This window comes from Anopheles merus, chromosome 3L (assembly GCF_017562075.2).
Source record: "Anopheles merus strain MAF chromosome 3L, AmerM5.1, whole genome shotgun sequence".
NCBI lineage: Eukaryota > Metazoa > Arthropoda > Insecta > Diptera > Culicidae > Anopheles > Anopheles merus.
The window spans coordinates 25,051,412-25,066,085 of NC_054085.1; the positions used below are offsets into that span (position 1 = coordinate 25,051,412).

The 14,674-nt window shown below is 44.6% G+C and overlaps 1 protein-coding gene across 1 annotated transcript in view; it reads right to left on the bottom strand.

Moving 5' to 3' along the window:
* The window catches only part of LOC121599054 (fat-like cadherin-related tumor suppressor homolog), a 47,149-nt gene continuing 32,475 nt past the window's right edge, over positions 1 to 14,674 (bottom strand). Inside the window, 6 exon segments of the mRNA XM_041926547.1 lie at positions 1 to 65; positions 1,479 to 1,604; positions 1,607 to 1,630; positions 1,633 to 1,684; positions 1,813 to 1,844; positions 1,847 to 1,918. Coding sequence (XP_041782481.1) covers positions 1 to 65; positions 1,479 to 1,604; positions 1,607 to 1,630; positions 1,633 to 1,684; positions 1,813 to 1,844; positions 1,847 to 1,918 — 371 coding nt within the window.

The following is a 14,674-nucleotide window of genomic DNA, read 5'->3' on the forward strand; positions in this document are numbered from 1 at the left end:
TTACCTCAAGTATATGTCAGGTTGATTTTCCCGATCCAGCTTTCGCGCGGTGGTAGTTATTAGCCCTGCAAAATATAACAAAAAAGAATTAGCTAAAGCATCTACAGAAAAGTTAAACTATCACAATCGGGGGAGGGCAACAGTTAATCCCTCCCCCAAAAGTCCCAAAGTCTACAGATACTTTAATAAACCCACCGCCCACTGACGCAACGGAACGATTTAATCCTTTCTCCAAGGAGTGCTTTGAAAGCCAAAACCACCACAGAGCCACCACAGAGCCTTACAGTTGTTTGCAGTGGTGCCATGCCAAATCATCATTACGGGTTCACCTTAATCTTAGCCACCCCAGGGCAATACATAATTCAACACACACCGATATGGCCCACCCATACTCGGCGGCAAACCAAAGTAGGTGGGAGCAAGTTTCATTTCCATCGACGTTTGAAATGCAATCCGGTTCGGAAAAGCGTTCCGAACCGTTTGAACGTTCGCTAGGGCGATTCGTTACGCCTGGTGTTTGTGAGTGCTATGTTGTGTGCTTTCCTTCTGAAGTACTTTCCTCGATGGACGTCAACGGACACAACCTTCTCTATGTGAGTATGGGTGTGTGTGTGTTTTAGTGTTTTTGCGGTTTGATTCAACCATTCGATCAGGTGGGTGTACAATCGCTTTCGCCAGGGCTACTCCTTTTCAAGAGGGAATATGCGGCGAAGGCACAAAAAAAAACAAAACTAAAAGCTTTCCCCCCAGTCAGTGAGTATGGTTGTTTGTGTGAATGAGTGTGTGTGTGTGTGTGTGCAAAGGTAAGGCTAGAGAGGTTGTCTTCCACTTCAGCTCCAACTGCTGCTGCAACGAATTGACCAACCGTAACCGATCCAGCTCAACCCGTTCCCTCTTTACACGATGCGAAACGCTTCTTGACGGATATGCGCTCGGTTCGGTGGTCCTTGAAACGATCCACTGGAAGCGTGTCCGGTGCCCGCCTGCCCCTGTGCAAAGCAAGCAAAACCACCGCCTCCCGCCAACAGGGTGTCAATTACAGTTCGCATCTTCGCACGGTACGTGGCCACGGTGGGTAAAGGTAACGTCTTCATCGATTACGGCGCGTTTTCTATGTCAATGGGCACTGCCAACCCGATCCCTCCTCATCCAGTACGGGATAAAACCATCACAATCGCGCACGTCGTTAACAGGCCCGCCGGGGCGAAACATAGTCACCGGGCTTTTCGTATCGATCCATATTATGGCTCCAATCGATATTGTTCCCGTGTTGACTTTTATGAGAAAATAATTGAATTTTAAAAGTGCATTTCTGGCGGCTGCTAGCTCAGCAGGGGAGGTTTGCTTGGCGGGTTTTGAAGGTGTTTCTTCGACGCCAGAAGCGTTGAGATTTACACAATGTCTTTCCCGCTTCCTTCCCGATGACGGTAATTAAAATGTGCAGCTTGCTAGAGCGCTACAGACAAGTTCCTGCTTACCGCTGGTGCTGTTGATGGCGAAGTTGCCCTCCGGATTGCCGGAGATAATGCGATAGGAAATCTGCTGCAGTGGATCGATATCTCGATCTTCGGCCGCTAGCTGCAGGACCTTCACGTTCGGCGGGTGCTTTCCGGTACCGAGGGATAGTACACGGCGTCCCGGTGAGCGGCACGTTATCGTTTTCGTTCTGCACCTCGATGTAAACCTGCAAGAGGGGAGCAGTAGTGGGGGAGGAAAATGGGTTAATAAAGGCGCGGTTAGTTGCAAATAGTTGCTAACCAGGTTTGTGTTTGTAGCTCCTCACCATTAGGTTCGGAGTGTGGTAAAGCTTACCTGTACGCAAGAGTGCAGCGGAACAACGGCTGGTCCTGTGCGCAAACCGTCAGCCAGTAGTTCGGCTTCGTTTCCAGATCCAATGAGGCCAGTGTGCGTATCGTTCCTGAGAAAGAGAGGGAGAGTGAAGAAACATTGATGAAGAGATTACCACAAGCTTTAGTGTTTCAAGATCATTTAATTGCTGCATAGGAGGTCGTCAATGGAGCGATTGATTGTATCGTTTAGTAGTTATGTCTACCAAAGCACATACTCTTTGTCTACTGAGATCACTGCCGCACCAGAAGGTGTAAAGTTATTGAAAATCGGTCTATTATTATCAAACGGTTTTTTGCGCCTAAAGTTATGCAAAGTGCAGATGGAAAATTTTTTTCTTATTCGAATTTAGAGCATTTAATAGCTTGGAATGCCTTTACAAATTATACTCCTAAGGTTTATTATAACTTGAATAGTAAACCAAGTCATCTATTCCAAGCATGCAAACACATTCCTGCTTGAATGTGTAAGGTTCCACACATTGTCATGTTTTGCTGAGCGCCTATTGGTATGCAAAATGCGCTTATTAATCGTCGCAATTACATATGGGACATTATACAATAATGTGTTCACATTCATCAGGCATACAATCTCACCTACTTCGAATGATAAAAACTCACTAAAAAACCACAATACAGCATTTAGCTGGTAAACTTTGACGCTATAAATTTGAAACCTCTTAACAAATGCTTTAAAAAAATACATATAAATTTGAAATCTCTTAACAAAATGGTGAAGAAAAAGGACACGTTATCTTAAAGAGCCACGGCAATTTGTCTTTCCCACAAAAAACGCTGAAGAAAAACCTGCCCTAAAAAAAAAGCACCATAATTACCATCATCGCTTGCACAAGCATTAAGCGTACACCGCAAATTTCATGCAAAGAAATCATGATCTACGGCTTTACCAACTGAGCCGCCGAGCCTTACATCACACGCCCCGCTTTATGGTCGCTCATCACTCCCTGCTGACCGCTTTTATGTCCCTTGCCCCAGCTTACCCCCGGTTGCCGTTGTAAAATGCTCATTAAATCTCCCTCCCTTCAAGCCTGCTGCGTGCGCGCTGCCGCCCCGGTGGAGAGGAGAAAACTTGGACACATCATAAAAATCGTGGTCGGAAAATTCATCTTCCTAATCATTGTGCGGTCATTCTGTACCAAAACTCAGCGCCGTTTCGGGGCATAAGAAAGATGGATGATGGGGGGAACAATAGGATGAAAACAGCCACACACACAAAAAAAAAAACACAAGAAAAGATTTTCCACTCTGTGCTATGCTTTCATGCTGCCTCATCAGACACCTCGCCGCGACACCAGCTGGCAGGCAGTGGGGCATTCTTCCCGGAATCTGCTAATACCACACGACCCGTAAAGCACACTTTGAGGTTTCGCTCAATGCGCGCACGTCAACCGTACAGAGCACATGGAAATGTTGCGACCGCTCTGGGCAGACGAGACTAGCGAGCAGGAACGAATTCTAGCAACCATAATCTTTTGTTTCCTTGCGAATGTGGTTCTCCTAAGCAGAAGGTTTTTTTGGCGATTTTGCTTCATCTTTTTTCCAGTCTCTGTTTCGCGCCCGACTGACCAACTGGAACGGCTGGACAGCTGTGTGGTTGCCCTGCGCACAGCACACAGGGTACCGGTTATCATCGGAGCACACTTTGGGCATAAGATGAATGTCATTCCGTTGACAATGATCCTCCACGTCCACAACAAGGGACACCTCGGGGACGCCGGTCAACCATGTACGGGCAACGGGGGATGGTATGTTTTTGCGGGAGGATTAGTGTGATTACAGCGTGCTGAACTTGGGCCAATTTTTCGGTTGTTGTCTCTCTCTCACTCTCTATCTTCCTTCCCATACTTCGGCCAGACGTGTCCCCAGAACGGATCCACTCCAGCAGCTGCCAAGACAACGATGATAATGATAATAAGTAAAAGTCGCTGACGGGCTTGCTTCGATCGACGGGGACATTCGGCGAACAATGTGTACGGTGTGTCTCGCCCAGTGGACGGCCAGTCACACAGGATTGGCAGTTTGGAGAAGCGAACGACATTTGTTACGCTCAGCGGAGCGGCGATAATGGTTAAGGAAATACACCAAAACATAACAATGGCTTGTTGGGCGAAAGGCTTCCAAGATGGTTGTTTTTTTGCGTGCATATGATATCAACCGACCACCACCAGGGGGAGGTAGTGGAAGCACGAGAAACATCGATAAAATTGGCCACAAACTGATCAACAAAGCGTCTGCAGCCTTGTTGCGAGTGGTGATGCTTTGCACATTGTTTGGAAGATTCTGTGCAAAACGGAAGAAAAGAAAGGTACTTCTGAATATACAAAAAATTAAATTCTCCATCTTTATGAAATCCAATAACGTCGGGAGTAAAAAATCGAACGACGAGAAACAGCACCAAAGACTACCCAATACACTAAAAAAAAGTTGGCTCCAACGCGAACGTCAGTTGATATTGTTACAAAAAATTTGAAGGATGTTGTAACGAGTGAGGGTGAAACATAAACAAATATTGCATTGCACATCGTGAGAGCAATAAAACGCCTAAATGTGGACAATAGGCACATCAAATGACCATTAAGAATCGATGATGCTTTTATGCTCCTATGCGCCTTTTATTATAAAGGTTTGAAATAATCTTTAAACTACCATTGTTAAACTGCACCAATCAACGTTCTCTTTCTAGTTTAAATCTTAAAGATCAATTTTCTACAATCGATTATGCTTAGAATGCAATACAATACAATACAATCGAGATGATTAGAATGGTTAAACATTCTGTGGTTTAGTTTTTTAAATCGGCATTCAATTAGGTCCTTTTTTATAATCCATTCATTTGATATTCGATTATTAAAAAACGGATGGTAATTTGGAATGTATTTACAAACTTTTTTCGTCAGACTGCTTGTGGACGCGAATAAAATGACTATAAATAAATTATGGTACATTATGGCATTATGGTTCCTCTTAGAAGTCAATACCACAGTTCAGCGGCGAAACATTTTTAGATGTTTGAATGATTAAAAGATTATGCAGATCTTCTAACGCCCCTCAAGTTTTCTTCAAACTACAATTGAATATGCAATTGTTTTACTTAGTGCACATTATCCACCCCTTTTGAAGCCATAATATCTACAATTCAATACACACACAGCCCTATTTAAACATTTACAGCATATTGACCAATGGTCGGTGAAACGAATCTCCTGTCCAAATTGGGTTCGGTGTTCTGCCAAAGTTTCTCATTCCATTCCCATTTCGTCCACTGTGAATGGAGTACACTCGCTTACGAAATACACTCGAGAGTTCTTCAAAACATTGATAGCGTCCGATTGCCGACTTCGGAGCTCAAGCATCATTCCCTGAGCTGTCAGGGTGGTCTCGCAAGACTCACCCAACCCAACACCGGCTTGGCAAAACCGGCTGGAATGTGAAACATTTCGAGGCCCCGTTTGCCGATACAAATGGAATCAATTAAAATAAGGGCAACAGTGCTCTGAAAGTTGCCACAGCGTCCAAACACCAGCCTGAATCATGGATGAGGTGAAATGAAGTTTGGAAATTTGGCATCTCAAACACCGAAGCAGAGCGCGAGGTAATTTAGGGTAATGGTGCTACGGCGCCGCCCCGGAAGATCAACGGGCGGTATCGATCACACCTAATTAAATTAGAGCTCCAGTCTCTGGTTAATGCCTATTTTATGATCTTTCCGCTCTTTCGCGGTTGGATCGAGCGGGCCCCCTGCTTTGTGCTCGCCACGGGCCACTGGAGGCAGGTCAAGCGGTGGGCGGTGAACTTTGCGAAACATGTTTCGGGGAACTGAAACATTGTTGGTGCCACTCCAAAATATCGTCTGCCTGCACGCGGTTCCCAGACAAGAAGCGTTCCAGTTTCCCGGCAGCGAAGGTGCATGTTCCGCTCGAATCAATAACATTTTCACTTGATTTTTATTGTGCACCCTTTCATTTTGCAGCAGGAGAGAGAGAGAGAGCTAAGATGAAATAGGTGGAAATGATGAAAAGCAGAGAGGGAAAAGTTTTTGCTTCGATTGCCACAGCGTACAAGTGCCATCGAGTGTTTCGAGGGAGGGCGCAAAGAGTGTGCGAGTAAATAAATTAGGCATATTCTATCTTCATCAAACGAGCCCATGCCTTTACCGCGCCCGCTTCATGTTTTCCATCTTTCTTCTGTTCGCGTGGGAGAAATGAAACAAAAACCGCTCGGGCTGAAGTTCTTCTGCCCCACCGCAAGCAGCCGGCTGATACTGTGCTGAGTGATAAATTTCCCAATTCCAACCGCCCGACTCTCATTCCACCCGACTCCTCAGCCCGAGACCAGGACGGGAGAGCAGGTTTTCGGTTGCTTTTGCCGACGGTTTAATGGAATGGAAGCGCCACCGAACGAACGCCGATGAAATCCATTCGGCCCATAGATAGGCAATAAAACGTGTTAATTACCCGCGATGGCGAAAAACGAACCCAGTGCCCCCGAATGGCGAGGTGGGAGGAGGAAAGTAGGAAATAATGTTGCAACATTTGCGGGCAGCACGGTTGGGCGAGTGTGTTCGCTATGAAAAAGCAACCCATTAGTAGGTCGGTATGTTCTTTGGTTGCTGGTCTAATCCGGAGCTAGTGTGAATGTGTTTGGTTGAGGTGTGATTATTAATTTCTTTTTATTGTTGTCGGAGGTGGCATTGGATGATTTGCTACATTTGTAGAGTCGGTTTTTTTAACTAAAACGCTTTAAACTCTACGAAGAAAGCAACAGTTGGATAACAACATTTAGCAAACGCCTACATTTATGTAAGGAAAAAATTATAGCATCTTCAAGCTATGCTTTTCTCTTGACAAGAGGACGGTTTTAGCAGCTTTAATTAGTGAATAGGTTGTCTTAAAAATTGGTTGTGTTGGTTTGAACAAATTATTTTTCTAAAATTTCAATTCATTTGAAGCATATTGAAACAGAAATCGGTACAACCACTCGCTAAAGTTCCTTGCATGAAAAACGCTCCATATGCTTTCATGTTGCTGAAATATATCTGCTCACGTCCTTTCTGGCGCGCAAGAACCTTCTGTAAAAAAACATTTAATTCTACACAGCGCACTCGTGCGTGACACTTGCATTCATTTCGTTCCCATTATAGCTAAGCGTTGCAGTAGTCATGTACCTCCCAGTCGTACGCCATATATCCCGCAACAATCAGCGACTGGCGGAACACATGAAACAATAAAACAAGATACAAAGTTAAGCAACAAATACCAGGAGCGAGAACACACACATTCTTTAGAATGGCTTCGTCCTGTCGCGTCGAAACGCAGACGACTGCGAAAGACGCTTACACGGTGCCGCTGCTTTCTGTTTCTTGTTTTACCTCGCGCTGCAAACGGCAGGGCGGCAGTAGGACCACAAACACCACAGCTACAGCTGAGCTCAAACCAAACAAGGCGCAGAACAGCACAATGGAGCACATGCTCGCAGACTGGCTGGTAACAATGGCTTTGCATTGGTCTAATTGTAGTCCCAGCGCTGCCGAAAGGAAATGCCACCGGGGGGAAGGATGGAGTGAACAGTGAACAAAAGTTTTCTCTCTCGGCAAGTTGTTCGGTGTAGCTCCCTAGGGCTGTCTCCTAGCTAAAAGAAAAATAAACAGTAGCACCACAGTACGCAAGATGAAGCACGCATTTATGATTTTTTATTGCAACATTCTCCGTGCCTCCTCACTCGCGCGCCCACAACGTGGCATTGGCCGAGAGCCGTTAGAACAATAGCGCTTTTGGATATAGGTGAAAACAATACGAAAAAAAAACGTTGTTTTAAAAAAAATGTCCCGCCTTGTTATATGATGCCACCACCAGCTTTCTATCGCTTCCGATAAAAGGCACTGACACTCTTTTCCCATATAGCATACCTCACGTACCAGTGGTTCGTGTTCGTAACTTGCCGCGCGCAGTGTAGACCGCGTCTGGTGCTCCGTTCAGGGGGAGGGCACGATGTTCGTGGGAACGTTGTAAGTCCTGAGCTAGCGAATCGATTTGAAGCGGCAAGAAAAGGAAAAGAGCTGCGTTGCCACTGACTGACGACAGGAGGGGGGGGGGGGGGGGGGGGGGGGGGGGAATATTAATTAAAATGCTACAACTTTTGCAAAAGCAACAATCGATCGAAAGTTTGTTGTCCAACAAACTTGTTCCAATTAAAACTAAGGTAGGGACGGTGGAACATCAACGCGGCAAAGGAGACACATTCGAGGGAAATAACGACGTTCAGGTAAGGTAAATAGTTTGCTGATTATAGCCGGGACAGAATGATAAAATGACTGTACAATTAATTAAACGTTGTATAGTGTATACTATGTAAAGAGCATCAACGTTGTTATTGAGTAGCAAAGGACAGTTTCTGGAAAACATCAAACTTTAAGAGTCGTTCCTGCGTTTAGTTTGTTCGTGTAGTCTTAACGAGTGCATTATTTTCTCCAACCTAGAGTATTTCAGCCTCAAAGCTATAATTCGATTCGAGCACCTGCTCGAAAAAAATGGCAAAACAAGGTCGTGATTTCATTTATCCCAAGGTGCATTAAAGAGATTAGGTGGTGGTGAGATCTAGAATCAAAGTGTGAAAAGGTGATCTCACATCCTGTTTTTACAGGGTTTTCCAGGAGTTCTCATAGCTGTGGAACACTTTATTGACTCTTTTTTTCGTGAAATGAACTTATTGTAAAGGGAATTGAACTCTATAGCATCCTTGTTGGACAAATCCAATAGGAATTTCCAAGGAGCCCGTCCAAAAAACGGTGCCATAGAGTCCAATTTCCACCGTACAAAGTTCACTTCCCATATGAATTCGTCTAGGAAGTGTCCCACAACTATGAGAACCCCTGGAAAACCCTGTATAACCATATTTCAACGACATTTTTTGACTGAACGGGTGAAAACTTTTACTCGAACAGGCTTTTTGGTATTTAGACGCATACGCAAAATACTCTTAAAAACACCATTCAGAAGCAGAAGCGATACAAATCAATCTGCTAAATCATGCCAAAGACTTGGGCATTGTTCTTGATTCAAATTTGAACTTTAAATAGCATATCGATGACGTTTGAGCCAGAGGAAACTAACTACTTGGCGTGGTTGTCCGGTTACCACTAATAAATTCCGCAACCCCAGGTGCATCAAAGCTGTCTACAATAGTATCGTTCGTTGGGTTCTGGAATATTTGAGCGAAGTCTGAAGCCCAAATACTGGTTCTTCAATTGCTCGCCTTCAGTCGGTTCAACGTTAGCTCACGCGATATGCCCTACGCCTACTTCCCTGGCAGGATGATCGCAATAATCTTCCTCCGTATGCTGAGCGGTGCCGTCTTCTAGGGCCTTGAAGCTCTTTCGGTTAGAAGATGCAATGCACAGTGCTCTTTCATCGCTGGTTTGCAAAATGGCTCATCGCCTTTGTTGCATCGAGTCGATATCTATGCGCCATCCCGAACACTTAGGTCTAGAGAGACTCTACGGGTCGCCCAACCTCGTTCCAGTGCTGGTCGGTCTGACCCTATGTTCCACATGTTGACTGTTTTCAACACTGTTTCGGATTGCTTCGACTTCAACGTCACAACTCAGTGCTTCAAGGAACGTCTCCGGCTTCTACCATGGCCACAGTGAATTGCGATACAAATCTTGATTTTACTATGATTTTTTTTGTGTACTGTTACTTATCTTAATTAGGCCATACGGCCCGTTGAAGATTAACCAATAAATAATAATAACTATATACACCTCGGGATTAGCCCACCTGCACATTATACCCATTTTGATAACTGCTCGAATACTGCTTTGCAATACAAACAGCTGATTGGTTGAAATTACAGCGTACGATCTTGAAAGCGAAAGGGGCCCATCGCTAGAAAGTCATTCATTCCGCGCCGGAACAAATATAAAGCAATTCAATCTGTTACGATATGTTTGCTCCCAGCAAGAGGTCCCGTACTGTTTCTTATCCCATAAAAGCACGACACGCAGGCAACAATGCGGCGGGGCTCACGCACTACCCCGAAATGTCTTCACTCCTTGCCTAACAAGACTTCCGGCGTCACGGATACGCGTGGTGTACGTGTTTCGTGCCAGGAGTGTTAATAGAAAAGTTTTTCCCATCCGTAACCACAGGAGCTCCTGTTTCGGGGATATTGCAAGCCACGACGCCTATAAACATATGGCCCCGCAAAACATGTCGCACACTGAAACTGTTGCTTCGATTAACGAGATACTGGAGGTGGGAACTTTCGAGGTCCCAAAAGGACATTAGACGGCGTGGATGTAGGTTGCGGCTGCGTACCAATTTGCTAAATTGTTAGCGGTCAGTAATTAGAGCATTGCTGCTCTCGCCAACCAATCTAGAACTTTTGGGGAAGGATTGTGTGTGTATTTGTGGATGGACCACTGTGAGCTGATTGGAATCGAGTATAGAACACAAAAGTCGTACACAAATACACCACCACTACCACCGTGTGCGTGTGCAATCAATTTAGTGTGCTGACGTGCTGGTGATTATTTTTCCATCCTCTCGCTGATTTTGTTCGATAGGCTTCTCTGGACCACTCCACTACGTTCCGTTGGATTACAGCACTTGCAAATGGTGTGTGCAAATAACACACCGTTGTTTGTTAACTCGCCCACAATTCAACGCCCCATCTATTAGCCCTTGTAAAAGGACACCTCCCACTTCAGCAGCAGGAAGTCCAAAGAGACAGACGCACCACAAAGCAACACCAAAGATCCTGTAAACCTCGGCGGAGGCTGGCACTCGCCCCAAGGCAATAATTATGGCACAAAGCACACCGGGAATAAGGGAAGGAATTGCAATGCGCGCTGCCTACATTCGGGCGCTCTGTTATCATCTGCACTGCCATACCAACAATTACCCGCTGTTGAGGGAGAGCGAGCAGGCAGAAAGTCAGACGGAAGAACAGGGAACAGGGACAGAACCGTAGATGCGGTAAAGACGATGAAAACAAGAACTTTCATTCCCCGTTTGCCGGATGCATCCGGCGGTGTTCGTATCCACTTCCATTGTGATTTGGATTTGTGTAATGCAGTGCACCCGTAATTCTAACCAACAACTGGGTTTGCATCCGTTGCGCAAATGCAAAAGAAAGGAACTGTCTCCACTGTTCTTTACCCTCGTTTATCGCTGTACTTTGCAACTTTTTCTGCCATGGGGGAAAGTTGTGCAGCTGCACAGCCAGTCGAGCTAAATTATACATCTTCCAGTGGTGTTTACGTGCGAGTGTGTTGTTTCTGTGTTTCTGTGGACAGAAATGGCAGCAACTGTAACTTGGGAGGTAAATCTTGAGAGTTTAAGGAGCGAGCTGTACTACACCAAAGATGGGTATTGTTATGGAGTTGAGAAAGTGATAATTAAACACTTGTAGGGTTTATGAGGCGTAGTTGTGGAAATCAAAACTTGCGGTATAATTCAGACGGTACTTTGTGTACTATGTCACCGTTTTCCTGTTTTGCTAAGAAAGATTATTTAAAATATGAACTCTTATACAACGTTTTAGGATAAAGGCAAACAAAACGCACATTTTAAGCCGTTCGTGTCGGCTACTCCATAAATCCAGCACCTAAAATAAATTGTACCTTAAAGTCGGCAAACGTCAGCGCAAAGTTTTTAGCGACAATCTTTACCAGCAACTCGCGTGAATGCAAATGAAGCAAATGCGATTACGCCAATGCTAGACGCAAAAAGGAATGACCGTACAGAGATGGCTAGAGAGAGAGAGGGAGAAAAAAAGCACATCTTTTCTACCTTTCTCAAGACGCTCAACCCGCCCTGAACATATTCAAACTTTGGATGGATAGCAGCAGCAGTACAGAAAGAACGACAGAAAGACAGATAGAAGTTGGAAAAATAATGGTTCCGAGCTTCCAAAAGTTTGTGCGCGGTTCTGTGGAATCGCTTGAACAATGGGGCGGCGACACGACGACTTCTCTTTAGCGCCATCAGATCTCGTTTGTTTAGGTACCCACCGCGACGGGTTTTGGGCCGGGGTAAGGACACTTTAGCATAATTCGGCACAATCGCTTTTTTTGCTCCACTACCGGCCACACAGCTTGCTGCCGGTGACGTTTCGTTTGGAAGTTTTGCAAGTGTTTCTAGAAATCACGCTTGACGCTTGAATTGTGGCTGGAGCGAGCAGCAGCAGCATAAATCGATCGAACAAGACCTGACAGTGCCGCCGGATATTCACTACACGCTCTGTGCGCACTTCAGGATAATTCGATCAAAACTTGCACACCGTGCAGCACCGAACTAGGGCACTGGATGTGGGAGAGCTGCCTGCTGGCGAAGTGCTCGGTCTCGGTCACAAGATGTCAAATTCATTCTCTTTTTGATTCAACGGCGGAACAACACTTTGTTCGAGAAGGATGAAGGCACAGCGTTGGAATCTCATTTAGAACGAATAGAGTGACTTTTGGGGCAGGGAGATGAGCGAACTATCTTTATCATCGAACAACCGCAAAGGACCCGTTCGTTCGGTGGCAAAGTGTTCTCCCGTGGTGCTCTATTTTCTCCACCTTCCCCGAGGCAGTGAGATGACTTCATTCGACTTTGATTAATAATGATCGTATGCATACTTAATGCGGAAGACGGCTGCATTTGCATTCCAATCGCGCGCAGAGGCCGGGTGGTGGCCCGCAGGAGCCGGAAGAAGTTTTCCCATCATTCCAGTGAATCTCCATGTTGGGTGAGACTTGAACTCCACGCCAAAGTATCCCGGGGTTCGATCGTTTCCGGGCAACAACATCCAGCAGGAAGCCAAGTGCACCGACTTGAGCGCGTTAGCTAAAAATGAGCACACAGGGTGGCGCAGGGTGTTGATGGACAGCGCGCAATCAAATTTGCACAACAGTAATGGGCAAATTTTGCCAACACCTAATGCAATGTACTGTCCAGCCGCAAACACTAACTAGCCCCCGCGCACTCTCTCGCGGGTTTGATTTACGTGCGCGCCGGGCAGTTTTGTTGTGCTCGTTTTTGTTAGCTCTCTCTCTCTCTCTCGCTCTCCATCCCGACGATGATTTATGCGTTTCAACTGATCGGCTGTTCGGAGCGGGTGGGAAGCAGTTCTATCCCGCGCGGTTTGATTGTTGACGGGATTTGGCGCAGAAGTTTCGCGGACGAACTGCTGCACTGCTGCCCACGCGGGGAAAAAGTAAGTTATGGCCAGCATTACAGCATCGCGTGGGACTCACTCGAAATCGGGCGACCGGCGATTCTGAGAGTGTCGTTTTTTTTCACCCCCCTTCTTCTACCGCTACTGATGCTTTCCATTTGACGGATGGGTTTGTCAACCGGGCTAATGTCGTTGCGAAATAGAAACAAACTAGATAACGGCTGCACCGCTGATGGATGTAGTTAAATTACACGGCACGGTGGGTGATGTTTATTCTGAGCTGCTGATGGTGGAGTAGCACTCGTGCAGGAGAAACTATGTGTACTGAGTCGTTTTGACAAATGCTTCTTTTCTGTTTGAGCGATTGCCGAGTCGAGTTTATTTGGACGGTACCATTAAATCAATGGCTTCGGTACGGAATGTTACATGTACAAATGTTACGGGTGAAAGTGCACAATTCATTGCATCGGATAAAGGAAGCAAGATTTTATAATTTTATAGATATTTCATAAAATAAATATAGTTGGTGAAATATAAGCCAGTCACAACAGGAAAATTTGTCAAACTCGTTTCTTCGGCAAGTGATACGGTAAGGACTACGACTGTACAACAAACATATCTACAGTCATTATCCGATACACGCCATCGTACGCGACCGAGTACAATAGCGTATCTCGAGTTTTCGCGTATAGTGAATTTCTATGGAAAAATAGTTTATACGAAGGTCAAAAAATATCGAAACAGAGTTTTGAATCCAATTTTTTTGCTTTAAAACTGGTATCTTTTGCACAAATTCGACCCAAAACGCTTTTTGAGCATTAGTGAAATTCAAAAAGAGTATTAAATATATCTGAATATTGTGGATAATGAATTTTAACATAAATATGAATATTTAATAGGCTTTTGTTGGATTTAGGAATTAAACAATTTACATTTGGAACCTGAATTCAAATACGAAAACACACACGAATAAGAAGGAACTAAAATAAAGTATATAGATTAATCCAATTGACAAATATGAATCGTAAGAAATGAACCGCTCGAACTACTCGAATGAATGTAGTGAACTTTGAGACAAATGAGTGCACAATCGCAAACCAATTGAGGGGCACGCCTTTGTTACAAAATTTATAATCAAATATCACAACCAGCAACTTTTGTGAACATATTTCACATCTGTTTTAAGAATATGACTTGTTTCCAATGTTTGATGTTTCATTTATTTATTTATATGTTGTTATTACTTATTGATGAATTTTATCTTTTTTTTTAAAGCAATATGGCCTTTTTGGACCGTTATTCGTGAATAGAAATATATTTTAATTTCGTTTACAGGGTTTCCCACGATTTATTGGACAGTTACCATGATTTTTTGGTGCGTTCCCACGATTTTTTGGTCGTATCCCATAGATTTTTGGTTCGTTCCCATAATTTATTGGTATTTTCCGATTGGATATCAATACAATTGGGCTAAAAAATTCTGGAAACGGCCAAAAAATCGTGGGAACGCACCAAAAAAACATGGTAACCCACCAAAAATTGATGGAAACCAACCAATAAATCGTGGGAAACCCTGTATGTTCAGATTTCCTTAAGTAAAGTTTAACACAAGAACTGGAATAGGACGACAAATAAGATAATAAAAA